Source organism: Bubalus bubalis, chromosome 9 (genome assembly GCF_019923935.1).
Source record: "Bubalus bubalis isolate 160015118507 breed Murrah chromosome 9, NDDB_SH_1, whole genome shotgun sequence".
Classification (NCBI taxonomy): domain Eukaryota; kingdom Metazoa; phylum Chordata; class Mammalia; order Artiodactyla; family Bovidae; genus Bubalus; species Bubalus bubalis.
In genome coordinates, this window is record NC_059165.1 from 95,167,854 (window position 1) to 95,188,626 (window position 20,773).

A 20,773-nucleotide genomic window follows, 5' to 3' on the forward strand; every position below is an offset into this window, starting at 1 on the left:
AGCATCTTTTAATTTCATGGCTGCAGTCACCATCCACAGTGGTTTTGGAGCCCAATAAGATCTGCCACTGCTTCCACTTTTTCCCCTCTATTTGCCATGAAGTGATGAGACTGGAGGTCATGATCTTAGTTTTTTTAATGCTGAGTTTTAAACAGGCTTCTTCACTCATCTCTTTCACCCTCATCAAAAGGCTCTTCAGTTCCTCTTCAGTTTCTGATCAACCACCTCAGAAATGCATGTACTTTATTTACATTAAAATACATAAAGAAAGAAATGACAAAATTACCAAAAAGAATTTGTTAATCCACAACCATGGTAGAGAACTTTAATTCACATCTGTTGGTAATTATGTTTAAGAGAGAGGGGGAAAAGCTTCAGGTACATACTATTAATACATCTGAAAACATGTTTAGCTTGCATTAATGAGAATACACTCTATATCTGAAAATCAGAGAATACACAGGTGGCTCACTGGTGGAGAATCCGCTCGGCAAGACAGGAGACACAGAAGACTCCACTTTGATCCCTAGGTAGGGAAGATCCCTTGGAGAAGGGAGGAGCAATCCACTCCAGTATTCTTACCTGGGAAATCCCATGGACAAAGGAGCCTGAAAGGCTACAGTCCATGGGGTCGCAAAAAGAGTTGGTCACAACTGAGCATGCGCGTGCGCATGTGCGCACGCGCGCACACACAGTTTTCAAATAATCTTGGGGCATTTATAAAATGACCAACTAATAATATTATTCAGCAGGACATTAACAGAACACCACTTCCAAAACAAACAAAAAAGAATCACTTGAGTCTCAAACACATAGGTTACTTCTAAATCACGTAAGAAGTTTAGGAATAAGCAGCCTGTAGGTGATAGAGCCAATCAGAGCCTCTTAGGGAGCCCACTCACTGTGATTTTTGCCATACTGTGGTCATTGTCATCATGATCAAAATATAGTTCTTCCAACTCTACAGCTTGACTCCACCTTCACAAGAATGAATGGGTAAGATGAACAGGATATGGGTGAGGCAGACAAGCCAGATGATGCTGTGTCCCCCTCACTCCCCTCTGTGACTTCCACCTACTTCTCATGGCCAGCAGAGCAGAACACCTCCCTGGGCTTTGGGGATGCCCTGTGGATTGACTATTTTCAATACTATTCATCAACAACTTGAAAAAAAGTTTAAAGAAAAAAATCTGCTTCTTCTTTTAAGAAAATATAGGGGGAAATGGACATTGGGAAAGAGGCTAAAAATAACTGCCATACTAGGATGTAAAGATAAAAAAGAATCAGCATCATAAAATCCACTTAATAAAAATGCCATTAAATTAGGGAAAAGTATATAGCAATTTAGCTATTCAGCAACTGCTAAAAGGTGTTTAGCGATTATCCTAGCTTTTACTAGGATAAACTAAATCACTCAGGCAATAGTCAGAAATACCTTTATGAATATGCAGTGTATTAATAGTTTGAGAGTCAATGATGATAAATGTATTACATACAAAACTACAGAACATAACTTAAGGTTTATTTTAGGGCACAGCTGCAGACACAAATGTTGTTAATCAAAAAGACTGAAAATTAAACAACTAGTTGCCCCACCCTAAGGATGAGACACTGAAAGGTAATCCCACACTTTTAACATTTACCCTTTTCCATTCCCATTTTAAAGTACTCCATGGCCACTCAGAGAAGAGCTAAGGCAATCTCATGCTGAGTACCTTCTTGGGCTCCCTTCCCACCCCTCCTGGGTGACTTCACACAATTCAACAAAGACAGAAGTCATCAAAAGACTTTCCAAAATTAATCCACTCACAGGTTTTTGCATCCAGGAATTTCATACTTTTCCTAAGGTAAGAGCTATCATTAAAGGCATTCCCTCCTTCTTTATACTCACAAGTTTAAGGAATGTGGGAAACTGGAAGGCTTTCCAATACTGATGCCATTCAATGGTTTGTTCTCTCCAGAATCAATCCTCATGTCTCTTAAAAACTGAAAGAACCTTGAAGGCTTTCCCATCGTACTTGGTACTTGAAATTTCATCTTCTGTTAACAAAAACGCTTGTGCTACAGGGTTTTCCACATTCCTTACATGAGTGTTCCTCTGTAGTGATTCCTCTCACATGTTCTAAGGGACATTTTAAGGGACAAGTGTCCCTAAAGCCTTTTACATTCTGATGATGTTCATCAGATTTTCCCTGCCACATGACTCCCTAGATATCATGACTGTATTCCTCAGATTTATCCCCAATACATAACATTTTATGTACATTAGGGTGAGTTTGAGCTGAAAGTTTATCATGAAGCTGGGACTTATGAGGTTTCTTTCATGAGTGAATTTACACAGGAGTTACCGAATATTACTTCATATTGAGCAGATTGAAAGAAAGAGGGTCTCCTGAAGGCCCCCTTTCAGTGACTTCTCAGATGGTTCCCAACAATCTCTGTTTCCTGGTATTCACATTGAGCATGGTCTCTTCCCACAATGTATCAGGAGTGATCTGTGTGACCCTTAAAGTACTGAAGAGGTGATGATATGTCCTTCTGGGACGAGGTCATAAAAGACACTGTAGCTTCTGCATTAGCTCTTCTTTAAATCCAATGCTTTGGGACGACCCTGCTTCTACATCATAAAAGATATTTAACCCTGTAGAGAATCCAACACGGTGAGTAAATCAAGGTTCCCTGCCAACAACCAGCGACTAACTTGCCAGGTGTGCCAGTGAGCCATTTTGGAAGTGGACTCTTTGGCAATAAAGTGGAGGATGGCAGCTCCTGCTGACGTCTTGATTGCAACCTCATGAGATCCTGACCAGAACTACACGGATAAGCTGGTTCTGAATTCCTGATCTATAGATAACATATGTTTGCTGTTTAAAGCCACTATGTTTCAAGGGGAAATTTGTTATGCAGCAGCAGCTGACTCATCCATCTAGACTGTGAGTTGTCACAAGCTGTCTGAGAGATAAGAAATCAGTTACTGCATTCATATCCACCTGTTATGTATTCTCTTGTGCACAGAAAGGTAAGAATTAGTGGTGAAAGATTTTCCACAATGATTACATTCATAGGGTTTTTCTCCAGTGTGAGTTCTCACATGTTTCTTAACAGCTGAGAGATTATTAAATGCTTTCCCGCAGTTACTGCATTCATAGGGTTTCTCACCAGTATGAATCCTCTTGTGAACAGTAAGAGAAAAGCTACTGCTGAAGGACTTTCCACACTGATTACACTCGTAGGGTTTTTCTCCAGTATGAGTTCTCATATGCTGTGTCAGATATGAGCTCTTCCTAAAGGTTTTCCCACAGTCGTTGCATTCATAAGGCTTCTCTCCTGTATGAATACTATTGTGCCCAGTAAGGGAGGACCTCGTGCTGAAGGCCTTGCCACACTGATTACATTCATGGTGATTCTCCCTCGTGTGAATTCTCTTGTGGCTTTTGAGGTTACAACTAGTGCGGAAAACATGAAAACACTGGTTACATTCATAAGGTTTTTCTCCAGTGTGAATTCTCACATGCAGTCTGAGAGAGGAAGGATCATTGAAGGCTTTCCCACAGTCATTGCATTCATAGGGTTTCTCCCCATTATGTATTCTCTTATGAATAGTAAGGTAAGATCTACTGCTGAAGGATTTTCCACACTGATTACAGTCATAGGGTTTTTCTCCAGTATGAATTCTTTTGTGCTGAGTAAGGTTAGATTTTGTACTGAAGACTTTAAAACACTGATTACATTCATTGAGTTTCACTCCCAGATGACTTCTCTCCTGTTAAGAGATGAATGAAATCTATATAACATTTTTTAATATTCAATGCTGTTATACAAATTTTCTCTCCCAGGAATTCTGTTACATTATTATCATTGATGTTGCAGCTCTCTATTTTAAATGCTTGTTAAATGGCTTCTGCCCAGTCTGAGTTTTTACAAGTTAAGAAAGGATAGACAGATGCATTGCCACAAGTCCTTATCATATTCACAGAGCATTTTCTGATAAGTTTAAGACTATTCTATGTTTTGACAGTCACATTCAAGGAAGTATTTATTTGTGGGAACTCTCAGCAAAGAAACAAGTCTGGAGCTAATTTATAATTTTCTCCAAATTCACAACTGATTTACAGTATCTCTCCTGAGACACCATTATCTCACATGTTAATGACATTTCCCGATAATGACTCCCAATTATTTTGTTGCTTTTCTAACTTATGAAATTTTCCTACTGAGAAAAACCAGAAGTTACCACATTGGTCTTACCGCTCTAACATCATTAGAATGTTCTTTTCTAAAAATATGCTTCTTTGGAGTTAACCATTTTGCTTTAAGTACCGTCTCCAAATCTAAAACAAATTGAAAAGAAATTTAAGTTAATGGTGAAAAGAAATATGAGTAAAGACAAACTGAGGGATTAGGGTTTTTGAGGAGGTTTTCAAGGAAAGGCATATGAGTATACAAATTACAGGCACTAAAAAAGGACTCTAAAAGGATTAGGACTGATCAGAGATTTACACTAGGAGGAATTATCAGGAAGGTAAAGTTCCAGGAAGGAATCAGAAAAAGGGCTCATATGAGACTTATTTAAAAAGGAAAAGGGACACTTTTTTCCCCCTCTGAGTCCAAAGTAAAGTAGGAGACATTGAACAGAGGGTTAAAGAGGAAAGAAAGAAGGTCCATGAGGAAGCTCATACCAAATCTCTGTGGCCATCTCTGTCAGAAAAGAGCACATTTTAGGTACTTCCTAATATAACACTCCCATGCCCTGAATCACTGGCTAGAGCTATGCCTCAAAGACTATTCCTCATATCCTCCTAGAGCTCACCTGGACAGGTGCCTGGGAGAATTCCTCCTTCCTCTGTCACCACCCTGTCTTCTTGCTCCAACTGGGAGATCAGACTGGGTTTATCAACATGATATCCTATCATGGAGAAAAGACATGTGCCATTGGGGGGCTGTGCAAGTGACAAGCAACTCTATGAAACTGAAGCCAAGAATTCTGAAGATAGGGAAATATGGCTTTTGGAACAACAGAATAATTATATCTAAATTCTAATGACTATAGTAACTCTCAGGAAACAAAAGTACAAACAATCTCGTTCAATATCCAGGGTGACAGAGCACACACAGTCCCAAAGTCCATACCCGAGTTTAAATACACAATACAAATGCTATAAAGCTTTTAACTATAGAAAATATAAAGTCAGGGGAAGGAATATTCAGCTCACAGGGAAGGTGCTAAAGAGCTCTACAAGCATGGGGGCCATATCTGTCTCCTTCATCACCATACTCCTACACCCCAGAAACAGAGAAAAGCTTGAAGTCTTGTGAGAAAAAACAACAATGAACATCATAGAATATGGAACTTCAAAAGTCCCTCCCTCTACAGAAACAGTGAATAAACTGGAAAAACTATCAGAACAACTTTATCAGAACCCTGAAAACTTACCAAAACTCTACAGCAACCACGAAAATGCTTAATCAAGGACAAAAAATAGCTGACATTTTTAAGTGACCCTTGACTCATCCTCTGTTCCGTGCTTTGGCTATGACATTGAAGACAATTCCTAGTACTAGAGAGAGTAGGATAGACCCTATTCTCAACACACTGTGGTGGTTTGTTTTGACCTTTCTGGTGGCTCCCTGAAGGACTGGCTCAAAGGGCTTGCCTTTACTTATCTAACCCCAAACTCTCCAAAGATTGAGCTGGTTACACAGTGAGCTTGTGCTGAAGGCATTAAAAAGGCAATATATTAGCCACTACTTCCTGAGGCAAATGGAAACAGCAGAGGAAAGCAAAAGGCAAACCAAGAAACCTAAAATAAAAGTATAACCTAAAATGTTTTGGGGAATTTTTATAAAGCTTTTTGAAAAGCTCCCTCATATTCCTTCGAATCTGGAAAGCCACATGCATACCAGCCTTGGGCACATGCTCAGAAAAGACATGAGAGGGCATTAAGTCCTCACCTATGACAGACCTTCAGGCTCAGCACAAGGAGGAAGTGAAAACTAAGGCAAAGTTGTAAACTGCCTGAGTTTGAAAATATGCCCCTGTATAGAGACACTAGGAGCTTTTTTCTTTTTTGTTCAACTGTTTAAGGAAATCTCTGGTAAATCATTAGTTAACCATTAAGCTGGGGCTTAACTGGTGGCCAAAGAAAGGCAATGCCAAAGAATGCTCAAACTACCGCACAATTGCACTCATCTCACACGCTAGTAAAGTAATGCTCAAAATTCTCCAAGCCAGGCTTCAGCAACACATGACCTGTGAACTTCCAGATGTTCAAGCTGGTTTTAGAAAAGGCAGAGGAACCAGAGATCAAATTTCCAACATCCGCTGGATCATCAAAAAAGCAAGAGAGTTCCAGAAAAGCATCTATTTCTGCTTTACTGACTATGCCAAAACCTTTGACTGTGTGGTTCACAATAAACTGTGGAAAATTCTGAAAGAGATGGGAATACCAGACCACCTGACCTGCCGCTTGAGAAACCTATATGCAGGTCAGGAAGCAACAGTTAGAACTGGACATGGAACAACAAACTGGTTCCAAATAGGAAAAGGAGTACATCAAGGCTGTATATTGTCACCCTGCTTATTTAACTTATATGCAGAGTACATCATGAGAAACGCTGGGCTGGAAGAAGCACATGCTGGAATCCAGATTGCCAGGAGAAACATCAATAACCTCAGATATGCAGATGACAGCACCCTTATGGCAGAAAGTGAAGAGGAACTAAAAAGCCTCTTGATGAAAGTGAAAGAGGAGAGTGAAAAAGTTGGCTTAAAGCTCAACATTCAGAAAACTAAAATCATGGCATCTGGTCCCATCACTTCATGGGAAATAGATGGGGAAACAGTGGCAACAGTGGCAGACTTTGTTTTTAGGGCTCCAAAATCACTGCAGATGGTGATTGCAGCCATGAAATTAAAAGACGCTTACTCCTTGGAAGGAAAGTTATGACCAACCTAGACAGCATATTCAGAAGCAGAGACATTACTTTGCCAACAAAGGTTCGTCTAGTCAAGGCTATGGTTTTTCCAGTGGTCATGTATGGATGTGAGAGCTGGACTGTGAAGAAAGCTGAGCGCCAAAGAACTGATGCTTCTGAACTGTGGTGCTGGAGAAGACTCTTGCGAGTCCCTTGGACTGCAAGAAGATCCAACCAGTCCATCCTAAAGGAGACCAGTCCTGGGTGTTCACTGGAAGGACTGATGCTGACTGAAACTCCACTACTTTGGCCACCTCATGCGAAGAGCTGACTCACTGGAAAAGACCCTGATGCTGGGAGGGATTGGGGGCAGGAGGAGAAGGCAACGACAGAGGATGAGATGCCTGGATGGCATCACCGACTCGATGGACATGAGTTTGGGTAAACTCTGGGAGTTGGTGATGGACAGGGAAGCCTGGCGTGCTGCGATTCATGGGGTTGCAAAGAGTCGGACACGACTGAGCGACTGAACTGAACACACTGGTGGCTCAGGGTAAAGAATCCACCTGTGAAGACAGGAGCCAGAGGTTCGATCCCTAAGTCAGAAAGATCCCCTGGAGAAGGAAATAGCAACCCACCCTACTCTTCTTGTCTGGGAAATCCCATGGCCAGAGGAGCCTGGTATGCTATAGTCTATGGGGTTGCAAAGAGTTGGACATAGAATCTAAAACAACAACAATAACCATTAAGCTAACTGAACAGTTTTCAGTGGCCATGTACAACGAATACTGACATTACAAAAATGAGTTCAAAAAGATCACTAAACATGCATATCACACCAACTTTAACAAACAACACCAACAAACTCTAGGGATGGGGAAATAAGTGATTCCAGAATTATGTTACAACATTCTAAATGTCTAGTTTTCAACAACAACAAAAAACTATAAGGCAGGCAAATACACAAAAGTATTTAGATAGCATATTAAAAAGCAGAGACATTACTTTGCCAAGAAAGGTCCGTCTTGTCAAGGCTATGGTTTTTCCAGTAGTCATGTGTGGATGTGAGAGTTGGACTATAAAGAAAGCTCAGTGCCAAAGAATTGATGCTTTTGAACTGTGGTGTTAGAGAACTCTTGAGATCCAGCTAGACCATCCTAAAGGAGATCAGTCCTGAGTGTTCACTGGAAGGACTGATGTTGAAGCTGAAACTCCCAATACTTTGGCCACCTGATGCAAAGAACTGACTCACTGGAAAAGACCCTGATGCTAGGAAAGATTGAGGGCAGGAGGAGAAGGGGATGACAGAAGATGAGATGGTTGGATGGCATCACCGACTCAATGGAGATGAGTTTGAGTGGACTCCAGGAGTTGGTGATGGACAGGGAGGCCTGGTGTGCTGTGATCCATGGGGTCATGAAGAGCTGGACACAACTGAGCAACTGAACTGAACTGATGGTCCATTACAGGAAAAACAAAAATTAGTAGAAACTATCCTTGAGGAAGCCCAAATTTGGGGCTTGGTGACTACACCAAGAATTTAAATTAACTATTTTAAATATGATCGAGGACCTAAAGGAAACCATAAAAACAAATTCTGATCAAAGAGAAAATATCTTAAAGAGAGAAATTATAAAAGAAAACCAAACATAGATTATGGAGCCGAAAAGTACAACTAAACTGAAAAATTCAGAGGAGGGGTTCAACAACAGACTTGAGCAAGAAGAAAGAATCAGTAACTAAGAAAATAAGACAATTTATACTACTCAGTCTGAAAAACAGAAGGAAAGAAAAGAAACAAAATACGGCCAGCACCGAAAAGACCCACAGGATACCAACATACACATAATAGGAGTCCCTTAAATGAAGAAGAAAATGGACAGAACGGATATTTAAAGAAATAATGGCTAAGAATTTCCCCAAATTTGATGAGACATAATGTACACAACCAAGAAGCTTAACAAACCCAAGACAGGATAAACTCAAAGAATCAGAATCCATCCTAAAACACAATATAATTAAATTCTGATAAGTCAAAGAGTATCCCTGACAGCAGCAAGAGAGAGGTGATTCAACACATACACAGCATCATTGGTAAGAGTAACAGCCAATTTTGGATGAGAAAGCATAGGCAACAGACATTGGAAGATATACCCAAGCTACTATTAAAAAAAAAAAGTTAACCAAAGATTCTATATGTAGCAAAACTGCCCTTCAAAAATAAATCAAGACATTCCTATAAATAAAATCTGAATATTTGTCATTAACATATCTATCCTACAAGAAATGCTAACAGGAAAATTTTAAGCTTGAAATGAATGGGCAATGAATTCTGACTCAAATCCACACAAACATATGAAGAACATCAATAAAGGAAAATACACAGGTAAATATAAACATCAAAAACAATTGTTTATTTTTGAATTGTTAATTCCTTGTTATTTTCAGCTGTGACTCCCCTTTTTTTCCAATATGATTTAAAAGAGAAATGCCTGTGTTAATGGGACACAATGTATAAAGATATAATTTGTTAAAAAAAAAAAAAACAGTATAAGGAGGGGTGTAGCTGCTGCTGCTAAGTCGCTTCAGTCGTGTCCGACTATGTGTGACCCCAGAGACGGCAGCCCACCAGGCTCCCCCGTCCCTGGGATTCTCCAGGCAAGCACACTGGAGTCAGTTGCCATTTCCTTCTCCAATGCATGAAAGCGAAAAGCGAAAGTGAAGTCGCTCAGTCATGTCCGACCCTCAGCGACCCCATGGACTGCAGCCTACCAGGCTTCTCCGTCCATGGGATTTTCCAGGCAAGAGTACTGGAGTGGGGTGCCATAGCTAATCTTTTGTATACTGAATTAAAGTCGATATTAAGTCAGAACAGACTGTCTAAAATTAAAACTGGAATCCCTCCCACAACCACTAAGAAAATAACTAAAAAACAGAAACAGAAATGAAAAGGGAATCAAAATGATCCACTAGAAAATACCTAACACAAAAGTAAACAATAATGGAGGAACAAAAATGATATAGAGCATACAGAAGACAACAGAATGACACAACTAAGTCCTTCTTATAAGGAATTCCATTAAAGGTAAATGGATTAATCTGGCACAGTTAAAAGACAGATTTTAGTAGAACGGATAGGAAATAATCAATGATACGTGATCTATAAGAGACTCACATTATATCTAAACACCCTAACAGGTTGAAAATCAACAAATGGAAAAACAAATTCCATACAAACAAGAGATAAAAAAGAATGTGGCTATACTACTATGAGGCAAAATAGACTTTAAGACAAAAACTGTTACTAGACACACAATGATTAAGAGATCAATTAATCAAGAATATATGATAATTACGGACATATACTACTTAACACCTAAGGCCTAAAATGTATAAATTCAAAACTCACAGAATTGAAGGGAGAAATATATCTACAATAATAGTTGAAGACTTCAATGCCCCACTTTTAATAATGGATAATGGGTAGAACAACTTGTTAAAAGATCAATAAGGAAACACAGGACTTAAACAATCCTATAAACTTACTAGACCTCACAGACATAAAACACTTTATTCAACAACAGAATATATATTCAACTCAAGAGCATACGTTAGTTCACAAAACAAGTCTACATAAATTTAAAAACAATAAAATCATATAAAGTATCTATTGGATCATGACAGAAGCAAATTAAAAGTAAGTAATAGAGGATATACATTGAAAAATTTAATATTAAGAGGACAATACTAGGGCTTCCCAGGTGGTACTAGTGGTCAAGAACCCATCTGCCACTGCAGAAGAAGAGAAGCGGGTTCGATCCCTGGGCTGGGAGGATCCCCTAGAGTGGGAGATGGAAACCTGCTCCAGCATATTGGCCTGGAAAGTTCCATGGACAGAGGAGCCTGGCAGGTTATACAGTCCATAGGGTTGCAAAGAGTTGGACACAACTGAGTAAGCACACACCCAAGATGAGAATACTAACCAAAATCATCTACAGATTCAATGAAATCACCATCAAATTTCTAACGGCCTTTTTAAAAAAAATAAATAAATACATGGACAAGCTGATCCTAAAATTCATATGGAATTGCCAAGGGATCCTGAATAGACCAAAAGCAATCTTGAAAAAGAACTAAATAGGAAGAATCCCATTTACTGACATTACCTCAAAGAAACAGTAATGAAGACAATGTGGTACTGGCACAATGAGAGACCCATCAGGTTATGTCAGGTTTCCACAGGTTAATGGGAAATAACTGAGAGTAATAAGCTCACATGCTTACAGTCAAATAACTTTTGGCAACTGGGCCAGAACAGTTCAATGGGGGAGGGAATAGTCTCTGCTACAAAGGTGCTGGGACAACTGAATTAATACACACCAAAGAATTAAGCTGACAATTTCTCCAAGCCATATAAAAATTAACTCGAAATAGGTAAAAGATTTCACTGAAAAAGTAAAACTAGAACATTTTGGAGAAAAACATAGAGGCAAAATTTCAGGACCTTGGACTTGGCAATAACTAGGTATGATACCAAAAGCACAAGGTAAAAAGAAAGAAGTACATAAACTGGACTGCATCAAAATTAAAACTTTTGTGTATCAAAGGACACTATCAAGAAAATGAAAAGATATCACACGATGGGAGAAACCATTTGCAAACAGGGTCTAGCATTCAGAATATAATAAACTTCCAAAACCCAAAAACAAAAAAACAACAATTAAAAAATTGGCTTGAAAAGACATTTCTCCAAAAATGATATACAGTCAACAATTACATGAAAAAATGTTCTGTTTCATTAGTAATTAGGGAAATGCAAATCAAAACATGTAACAGGAAATGGCAACCGACTCCAGTATTCTTGCCAAAATTCCATGGACAGAGGAGCCCAGCAGGCTACAGTTCATGGGAACACAAAGAATCAGACAACAGAGCACGCACTCAAGCCAAGGCAGGTGAGATACCACATTATACCCAAGATGATGGCTATCTTCAAAAAAGCAAATATTGGGGGAAGATATGGAGAAACTGGAACTCTCACATACTGCTGCAGCTGCTGTAAAAAACAGGTTGGTGGTTCCTCAGAAAACTAAGCATAGTAATGTAAAAGCCAAAATTCCACCCCTAGATACATACCAAAGAGGAACTGAAAATAGGTGTTTAGACAAACACGTGTACACAAATATTCATAGCAGCGTTATTTAAACTAGCCAGTAAGTGGAAACCACCCAAATGTCTATTAACCAATGAATCAAAAAACAAAATGTGGTATATCCATAAAATGGATTGTTCAGTCATAAAAAGGAATAAAGAACCTATAAATGCTACAACACAGCTAAACCTTTAAATATTAAGTGGCCTGAAAGAAATGGGAAAGATCACATATTTCATAATTCCATTGATATGAAAATATTCCAAATAGGCAAATCCACAGAAACGGGAAGCAAATTAGTAGTTGTAGGCAGTGGGGGGGTGGGGAAGATAACAGGTACTGATCATTTAATGGCTACAGGTTTAAGGGTGATGAGAATGCTCTGAAATTAGTGTTGATGGCTGCACAACTCTGACTATATCAAAAGCCAAGCAATTATCCTTCAATTAAAAAAATTTTTTTAATAAATTAAAAAAAAACTTTTAATGATTAAAATGGTAAATTTTATGTTATATGAATGATAGATACCTCAATTTTTAAAAAGTCTTGTTATCTGAGTCATTAAATAAATGCAGGAGTAATGTAGGGCTTACCAAGCGATGCCAGGTTCCTGCAGTTCTCCAGCATCACGTCTCTATACAGTTTTCGCTGAGAAGAGTCTAGCAGTGCCCACTCCTCCTGGGTGAACTCCACGGTCACGTCCTCGAAAGTCACCAAGTCCTAAACCACCATAAACACCATGGCTTAACTAAGGACCGTCCCCACCAGTACTGAGAGAAAAAGAGCCAAGGACAACAAGAGTAGGAAGAGAGAGTCCAAAGCAGGAGCTGTGTGGGCAGGGTTCTGAGCTCTGCTCTCGACTGCTCCTAGGCTCGGCCCTGGACACTCATCTCCTGTCTACTCATGCCCACCCCAGGGCCACACGTGCCCCTAACACACAGGCAATTTTCTTTTCCAGTGAGACCGTGACATCCTGCAATCGAATTCCCCTCAACCTCAAAGGCTGAGCACAGGCCGAAGACACTGCAGAAATCAGAGAAGTACTTGGCAAATGGATGAAAGATGCCCCAGTGGCCACCAGCAACTGCCTGAGTTTAGGACACAGTCATGTGTTTCCTTAGCTTCCCCTTAAAACTCTCACAAAAGGGGGCTGGTGGTGGGGAGGGAGGGAAGGAATGGGAGTTTGGGATTAGCAGAGGCAAACTATTACATATAGGATGGATAAAGCACAAGTCCTACTGTATAGCACAGGGAACTATATTCAGTGTCCTGTGATAAACCATAATGGAAAGAATATGAAAAAGAAAATATATGTATGTGTGTAGCTCAGATGGTAAAGAATCCACCTGCAATGCAGGAGACCCGGGTTTGATCCCTGGGTCAGGAAGATCCCCTGGAGAAGGAAATGGCAACCCACTCCAATACTCTTGCCTGGAGAATTCCATGGACAGAAGAGCCTGGTAGGCTACAGTCCATGGGATTGCAAAGAGTCGGATGTGACTGTGTGACTAACTTTCACTTTCATAACTGAGTCACTTTGCTGTACAGCAGAAATTAACATTGTAAATCACTAATACCTCAGTAAAATTAAAAAAACAAAACTCTCAGCAAAACATGGTATAGACAGTGACCTTGGAGGAAGCTCGACATGGCAGTAAATGCTGACATGTGCTGATGTTGTTTGGGTTGCCCTGAACCCTCTGCCAGATGCCTGAAAACCTGATCCAGCTCCAGGTCATTGAAGGGACAAGTCCAACTTCTGGTCAAAGGAATACAATCTGGAAACAGGAATGTCTGACTCACCTGTAACCAGTCTGTCAGGAAGCCACGGGCCAACCCTTCCTCCTCTGTGTATCCTTTCTGGTGAGGGGCTGTGTACAGGGACAACCGAGCTGGAGAAGAAGAAATATCCCAAGAACCCAGGCTTGCCTGCTGTTCTCCTTCACAAACCTGGAGGCTTAGGCTTTCTCACCTACTTGTAATTGACTGTATTCCCAACACACAGAGAGGACATACCGACACCCAAACACCCACACCCAGCTTCCCCCGGAGACACCCAAACACCCACACCCAGCTTCCCCCGGAGGCAGAATAGAGCTCTGTCTCATTCGGGGTCAGAAAATAGGGCCAAAGGTCTTACACCACACTGGAGGAAGAAAGGACTATTCCTGTTTTGCAGATTAAGAAACTGACCTGCCAAAGGATACCACTGTAAAGAATCAGAAGTATAATTCAAAAGCTCCCACACATTTGCAACACAGGTGAGGTCTCCCCAGATTCACAAACCAGCTAAGTCCCAAATCCCAAGCAGCAGAGAGTCAGGCCTCCGTGACCTTGGGGCTCCAAGGGTTAACACTCATGCCTCATCTGCTCAGCCCCCTCCCTCCACCTGCTCTGTGGTGCATGAGACTCTAGCACCTGGTCAGTTCTGAGGGCTGACCCTCAAACTCACCACAAGTGGGGGACAGGACCATGGTCGCCATCCTGCAATTCAGACAGTGACGTTTTCCTCAGCAACAGGGAGCTGGAGAACCAGGACTCTCCTCCTCTTGTCCCCACAGTGCACTTAGGACTGGGCTCTGGAACGAATGGGAAAATATGAAGTTGTCACCGTCTCCCTCCAGGCTACTGAGGATGAGCCTTTCTTAGACGGTCCACCACGTCCTCCACCAAAATGTAGTATGTGTTTATACACACTGCTACCTTTAAAATGCACTGGCATGCACGTTCTTAACCAACAAGGAAGCCCAGCAAAGGATTACTGTTTCAGTTACTAAGGTTGGGGGTGATTTGTCATGCAGCAATAGGTAACAAATATATCTTCACTTTCAGCAGATTGTCTTGCATCCTACTTCTTAGTCATCTTCATGAGAAGGAATCTACCTTCCCATCTTGTCACCAAAACTGTGTCCTGCACCATGGTTTTCTCCCTCTCTGGTTATAAACCAGGACCTGGTTTCTCTACAATGCCAGGTGGGGCAGCTCTGTTCTGTGCTCCATCCCTTTTAGGAGCTGGACACCAGCAATTATCTCTACTTTGCCCTTCCTTTCAAGCTCTCCCACTCTACTGGACTCCCTCGCACCATTTAAACTCTATGCAGTGTTTTCAGTAGTGAGACACTACTATTCTAACCAGAGTTTTCTTTCTAGTTATCACCCAGTCTCTCTCCCTCGTCACAGCCAGTTTTTTTTTTTTTTTCACTCTCTGTCTCATTTCCTCATGTCCCACCCACTCTGAGACACAGTTTTGTTCGGTTTCCACCACTACCTATTCAATTGGTAGAACTGCCACTGATCTTATTTACAGAACAAAGACAGAGATTGCAACTACAATGATACCATTTCTTATCTGTCAGACCAGCAAAGACGCAGGGAACCACATCTTTCATTGCCAAGGCTGTACAGAAGAGCACTCTTAGACACTGCTGGGGTACAAACACAGCCCCTGTGGGAGGAAATCTGTCAACCTCAAGTGAAATGCAAAACATTTATCATATTCCTGTCAATCATACTACAAGGAATCTATTTGAAAGACTGTTGTTTATTTGTTAACTCATGTCCGACTCTTTGCAACCCCATGGACTGTAGTCTGCTAGGCTCTTCGATGCATGGAATGTTCCAGGCAAGAATACTGCAGTGGGTTGCCATTTCCTTCTCCAGGGGACCTTCCCAACCCAGGGATGGAACCCATGTCTCCTGCATTGGCTGGCGGATTTTATACCGCTGAGCCACCAGGGAAGCCCCTGTCAACATCAGCAGTTCACATTTTCTATTTCTCTGATGACATACATAATCTGAACAGACTGATCACTAGCAAGGACACTGAATCAGTAATCAAAAACCTCTCAGGGAATGAAAGTCCAGGACCAAGCAGCTGCACAGATTAACTTTACCAAACATTCCAAGAAGAACGAACACAAGCCTTCTCAAACTCTTCCCAAAAATAGAAGAGGGGGGAATTCTTTCAAACACAGTTCACAGGGAAAATATTTCCCTGATACTGAAAACCAGACGATGCCACACAAAAAAGAAAAGTACAGGTCAACAGCCCTGATGAACAGATGCAAAAATCCTCAACAAAATATTAACAAACCAAATTCAACAATAAATCATACACCATGGATCACACACCATGATCAAGTAGGATTTATTCCAGGGATAAAGGGGTGGTTCAATTCAACCAATGTGGTATACCACATAAACAAAATAAGGAAAAAAATCATATAATTATCTCAACAGATGCAGAAAAAGTATTCAACAAAATTTAACATCCATTTATGATAAAAACTCTCCACAAGGCAGGTACAGAGGAAAAATACCTCAAGCTAATGAAGGCCATATACAATAAGCCCACAGCTAACATCATACTCAATGGGAAAAGCTTCCAGCTCTGCATATTTGTGTAAAAGCTTCCAGCTTTTCCTCTAAGATCAGGAACAGGCAAGGATGCCCACACTCATGCCACTTCTATTCAACATAGCACTGGAAGTCTCAGCCGGAGCAATCAGGCAAGAAAAAGAAATAAAAGGCATCTAAATTGGAAAGAAAAAAGTAAAACCTTTTCACTATTTGCAGATGGCATGATTTTACATATAGAAAACCATAAAGATTTCATTAAAAAAACTTATAACAATTGAATTCAGTAAAGTTGCAGGGTACAAAATCAATACACACAAATCTGTTGTTTCCTTACACTAATAATGACCTGTAAGAAAAATAAATTAAGAAAACAATCCCATTATATAATTGCATCAAAAAGAATAAAATACCTAGGAATTTAACCAAGGGTGTGAAAAACCTATATACTGAAAACTATAAGCCATTGTTCTTGCACTTTTGTACAAATTTTAGGTGTTCTATTTCTGTAAGAAATACCACTGGATTTTTGATAGGGATTACTTTCAACCCGTATATTGTCTTGGGTACTATGGGCATTTTAACAATATTAATTCTCTCAATCCATGCCTAGAGTCCTAATCCTAGTTTAACCCAAAATATTCTGTGTCCTAGCAAAACCCTCATGCATGAGGGTTCAGTCACTCAGTCATATCCAACTCTTTGCAACCCCATGAACTGTAGCCTGCGAGGATCCTCTGTCCATGGGCTTTTCCAGGTAACAATACTGGAGTGGGTGAGTTGCCATTTCCTTCTCTAGGCAATCTTCAAAACCCAGGGACCAAACCTGGTCTCCTGCATTGGCAGGGGGATTCTTTATCACTGAGCCACCTGGCAAGCCCGGCAAACCCCTCAGTCGAATAAAAGAGGATAGTTGGTTACCTTAAAATGTGTACTCAAAGCATATCTACTGCATGACAAGCAAGCATTCCCCTTAAGAATGTTACAGAAAAGACAGAATGAAAAAGGAACACACACAAACACAAAAAATTAGTGAAAACCAACAATATAAGATTACTCAAAATGATTCTCTGCAATATAAATCATCAGACTGTATTTCAGAAACAGTTAAAGAAATAAAGTTAATTCTTATTATAAAGCAAGGTATAGAGTATAATCTGCAGAAACTACTGCCCTACCCTTCCATCTACAAGCTGTTGCTCAGTATTCCTCCAACTGATTTTTAAATCTCACGAAGATAAAACAAAACAAACAAAACACAAAATAAAACCAAACACTTGGCTCAAAAGACATTTGGTTGCTGGTTAATTCAATTTTGAATTTCTGTTGCCAATATAAAAATGTACAAATTACTTTTCCCCCCATGCACCCTGTTTTGAATCTTTGTGGAAGATTAATAGGGTTTTAGAAGTCAAACTGAACCAGGCCTGAGGAATGCTGCTGAGCAGTCCGGCTAGTCTTTGGTGGGATAACTTTTAATACTACAAATACACATTAAAAAATGTATATATTTATACTTAAATATATAAAATATACTTAAAATATATAAAATTCTAAAATTTTCAGTGCAAGTAAATCTGTATTTGTTACTTATGTATAGTTATTTACATGTTTGTTTAATGTGCATTTATTTGCACATAACTGTATTTACTTACACATGCATCACCACACTCCTTACTATCTTTCCCTTGAATATAATCCTCATCAAACAATTTTTTTTAAAGATACTTTCACTTTCAGTGACTCCTTGTGTTTACAGCCTGAGCACAGGAAAGGCCTATTAGCAGTTCTGCATAGCTGAGGCTGCTGGAAACTGTTTTTACAAGATCCACATGGTACTCACCTGGTCACACAGAAATCCACGTGTCAATGAGAACAGGTGAACCTTGAGACTGGTTTCAACTCAAGACTTGAACTCCAAGATAATTTACTTGTCTGTTGGGGGTGGGGGGAAAAAAAGGATACAAAGATTGCTTTTGAGATTTGGGGGGCGGGGGGGGCATAATACAACTGCGGGATGGAAGGGCCACACCATTCACTTTTGTTTGTATTAATATTTACTGTACCGATTCAACACGTAATTGCAGGTTACGACTAGATTTTCCTGATTCTTGTCCAGCCATCTGCCCTCTGAGTAGGAGGAAGCGGCTTCACGCGGTGTGCATTCATTCGCCGTACTCAACTCTTTTAACTGGATAGTGACTGTCTTTTTGTGATTCCAGACACTTTTAACAAGGCTCGTCACTCAAGAGCACTAAAAGGGTCTCCACTAACCTTTTAAGTTCATTCAGGGCTTTGAAGATTTTAAGACCCTAGAACAGGGTTTCCAAACCTCGGCACTATTGATAATGCTTTGTCACGGGGGCTATTTAGTGCACTGTAGGATGTCCAATAGCATCCCTGGCTTCCACCCACTTGAAGCCAGTAGCAGCCCCTCCCATTTGTAACAACCAAAACAATGCCTCCAGACGACTAAATGTCCCCTAGGAGGCAAAAACACACCGGGGCAAGATGGTAGGGAGATGGGGAATTCTGAGAAGGGGACAGCGGTGCCCAGAGCTAGGAGGAAACCGAGGCTATGCGCCGACCTGCCGGAACAGCCTGAGGCCCCAGGGGTGCAAACGCGGCTCACGGGAAAGAGGGAGGAACGCTATAACCCGTAACCGGGGTGCCCCAAACTCATGCCCCTTCCTAGACTCCTACAGGAGCCCAGGAGTGCCGGCAGCCCACAGAGTCCTGCCTCTTGCAATGATGCCGAACGTACCACGTGAATCCAATCCCCCAGCGGAGAAGACTGTACCCACAGTTCAGCGAGCCGCCCCGCTAATTTCTTCCTCTGTACCATCGACGCTTCCGTTTCCGGTCTTGGGTTGGAGCAGGGGCTTCAGTTTCCGGCATTTAGCCGCCGCGGACAGTGGGGCCCTGCAGGGTTGAGGCGGCGGGCGACTGCGGCCTTGCACCCAAGCCTCGGACGAGGCGTTCTCGCTTGCGTAGTGAGTCCAAGGGTGGGCGGTAGTGTGGGTCAGAGCCAGGGACTGAAACCGGCTCTAGGGGCGGGGCTGTGGGCGGGTACCAGCTTGTGGGCGGAACCAAGCCTGGAGGGCTCGGTTGTGGGCGGACACCCGTCCTGTGAGGGGCCTAAGGACTGGGCTTTGACAGGGTACGGATCTGGAGGGCGGTGCTAGAGTCTCACAGCCTAACGCGGGGCTTAGACTAGTTCCAGGGGCGGGGATAAGGCCGGGGTGGGGCTTGGATAGAAAGGCCGGAGAGCGGGAGAAGGCGGCTCCAGGGACCGGATTGAAGGCGGCGGGTTGGCGGGGCTGTGGGGGAGGGTCCATGGATTCCCCAGGCTGTACAGGTTGCGGGGTGCGGGTGGCGGGGGGAGTTCCTGGTTGCTGAGTGATAAAGAATCCACCTGTCAATGCAGGAGAGGCTGGTTCGATCCCTGCGTGGGGAAGATCCCCTGGAGGAGGAAATGGCAACCCCTTCCAGTATTCTTGCCTGGGAAATCCCATGGACAGAGGAGCCTAACGGGCAAAAGAAAGAAATATGACTTAACCACTAAACAACAAGTAGATGGAAGCTAAACAAACAGCTTTTCTTCAGTCCTTTCCCCATGTTCAGGACCCTCACACAGCCCAACAAAACTACGTGCCATATTTAGGATTTTTTTTTTATGGCTGTCCTTAAATTTTTTATAAAGTATATTCACTTTTCTCTTTAACTTGCTATCACAAACCAGTAGATAGGGATCTAACGCTATTTTATTTTAATTTTTTGTGGGAGAGGGGGCTAGGTCATAGATACACATATAGGAAATCTTCAAACAGTGGTACAGTCAGTAAAATGTTCTGTCTCATACCATCTCGCAGTCTTTTTGCCCAGATATAACCATAATTTTCTCCTCTAACCATCCAGATACAGTGTATATAGGTATGTCTGTGTATGTGTACAGTTCCAAGAGAGAAGTCCCCAAGCAGGAACTGAAGCTGATAAATTGCATCTGGATCTACTGAAAAGAGATTTAAATTTATACTGGAGAAAGATAAACCAGTGATGAATTCTTAGAAATTAAACAAGAGAAATTTACCATTTAGATGATCCAAAGAAAAAAATGAGAAAGAAAATGTAATCATAATATCTGGATCAGACTCACGTCCTAGAATGGTAAACATCTATATAATAAAACAATGGTCATTGACTTTCAATTTATTCTAACTTATTATATAATTATATTGGGGGAAAGGGAATTACATTTTAACATAGCAAGAAAACTACATGCTAATTTTCTCAGAGAAGAATATTAGAAAAAAAATCAAAAGCTGAAAAATGAAAAAGCCATATAAGTAG

The 20,773-nt window shown here is 41.1% G+C and overlaps 1 protein-coding gene across 4 annotated transcripts; it reads right to left on the bottom strand.

Annotated features, from left to right (window-relative positions):
• Positions 1 to 88: 88 nt before the first annotated feature.
• ZNF557 (zinc finger protein 557) lies at positions 89 to 19,621 on the bottom strand. Of its 4 annotated transcripts, none has more exons than XR_006641435.1 (9): positions 19,188 to 19,619; positions 18,267 to 18,358; positions 14,520 to 14,646; positions 13,871 to 13,959; positions 12,661 to 12,787; positions 4,811 to 4,906; positions 4,249 to 4,331; positions 1,892 to 3,763; positions 89 to 241 (listed from the first exon to the last, which is right to left on the bottom strand). XR_006641435.1 is itself a non-coding variant. In XM_006046799.4 (8 exons), the coding sequence occupies exons 3-8, from the start codon at positions 14,548 to 14,550 to the stop codon at positions 2,981 to 2,983; spliced, it is 1,209 nt and encodes a 402-aa protein (XP_006046861.2). In that variant the 5' UTR covers positions 14,551 to 14,646; positions 18,267 to 18,358; positions 19,188 to 19,619; the 3' UTR covers positions 296 to 2,980. The 4 variants fall into 4 exon arrangements, 2 of the variants coding, with proteins under 2 accessions (XP_006046861.2, XP_025149232.1); XR_006641434.1 differs by lacking the exon at positions 89 to 241 and adding an exon at positions 296 to 978; XM_006046799.4 differs by lacking the exon at positions 89 to 241 and having other exon boundaries at positions 296 to 3,763.
• Positions 19,622 to 20,773: the final 1,152 nt, after the last annotated feature.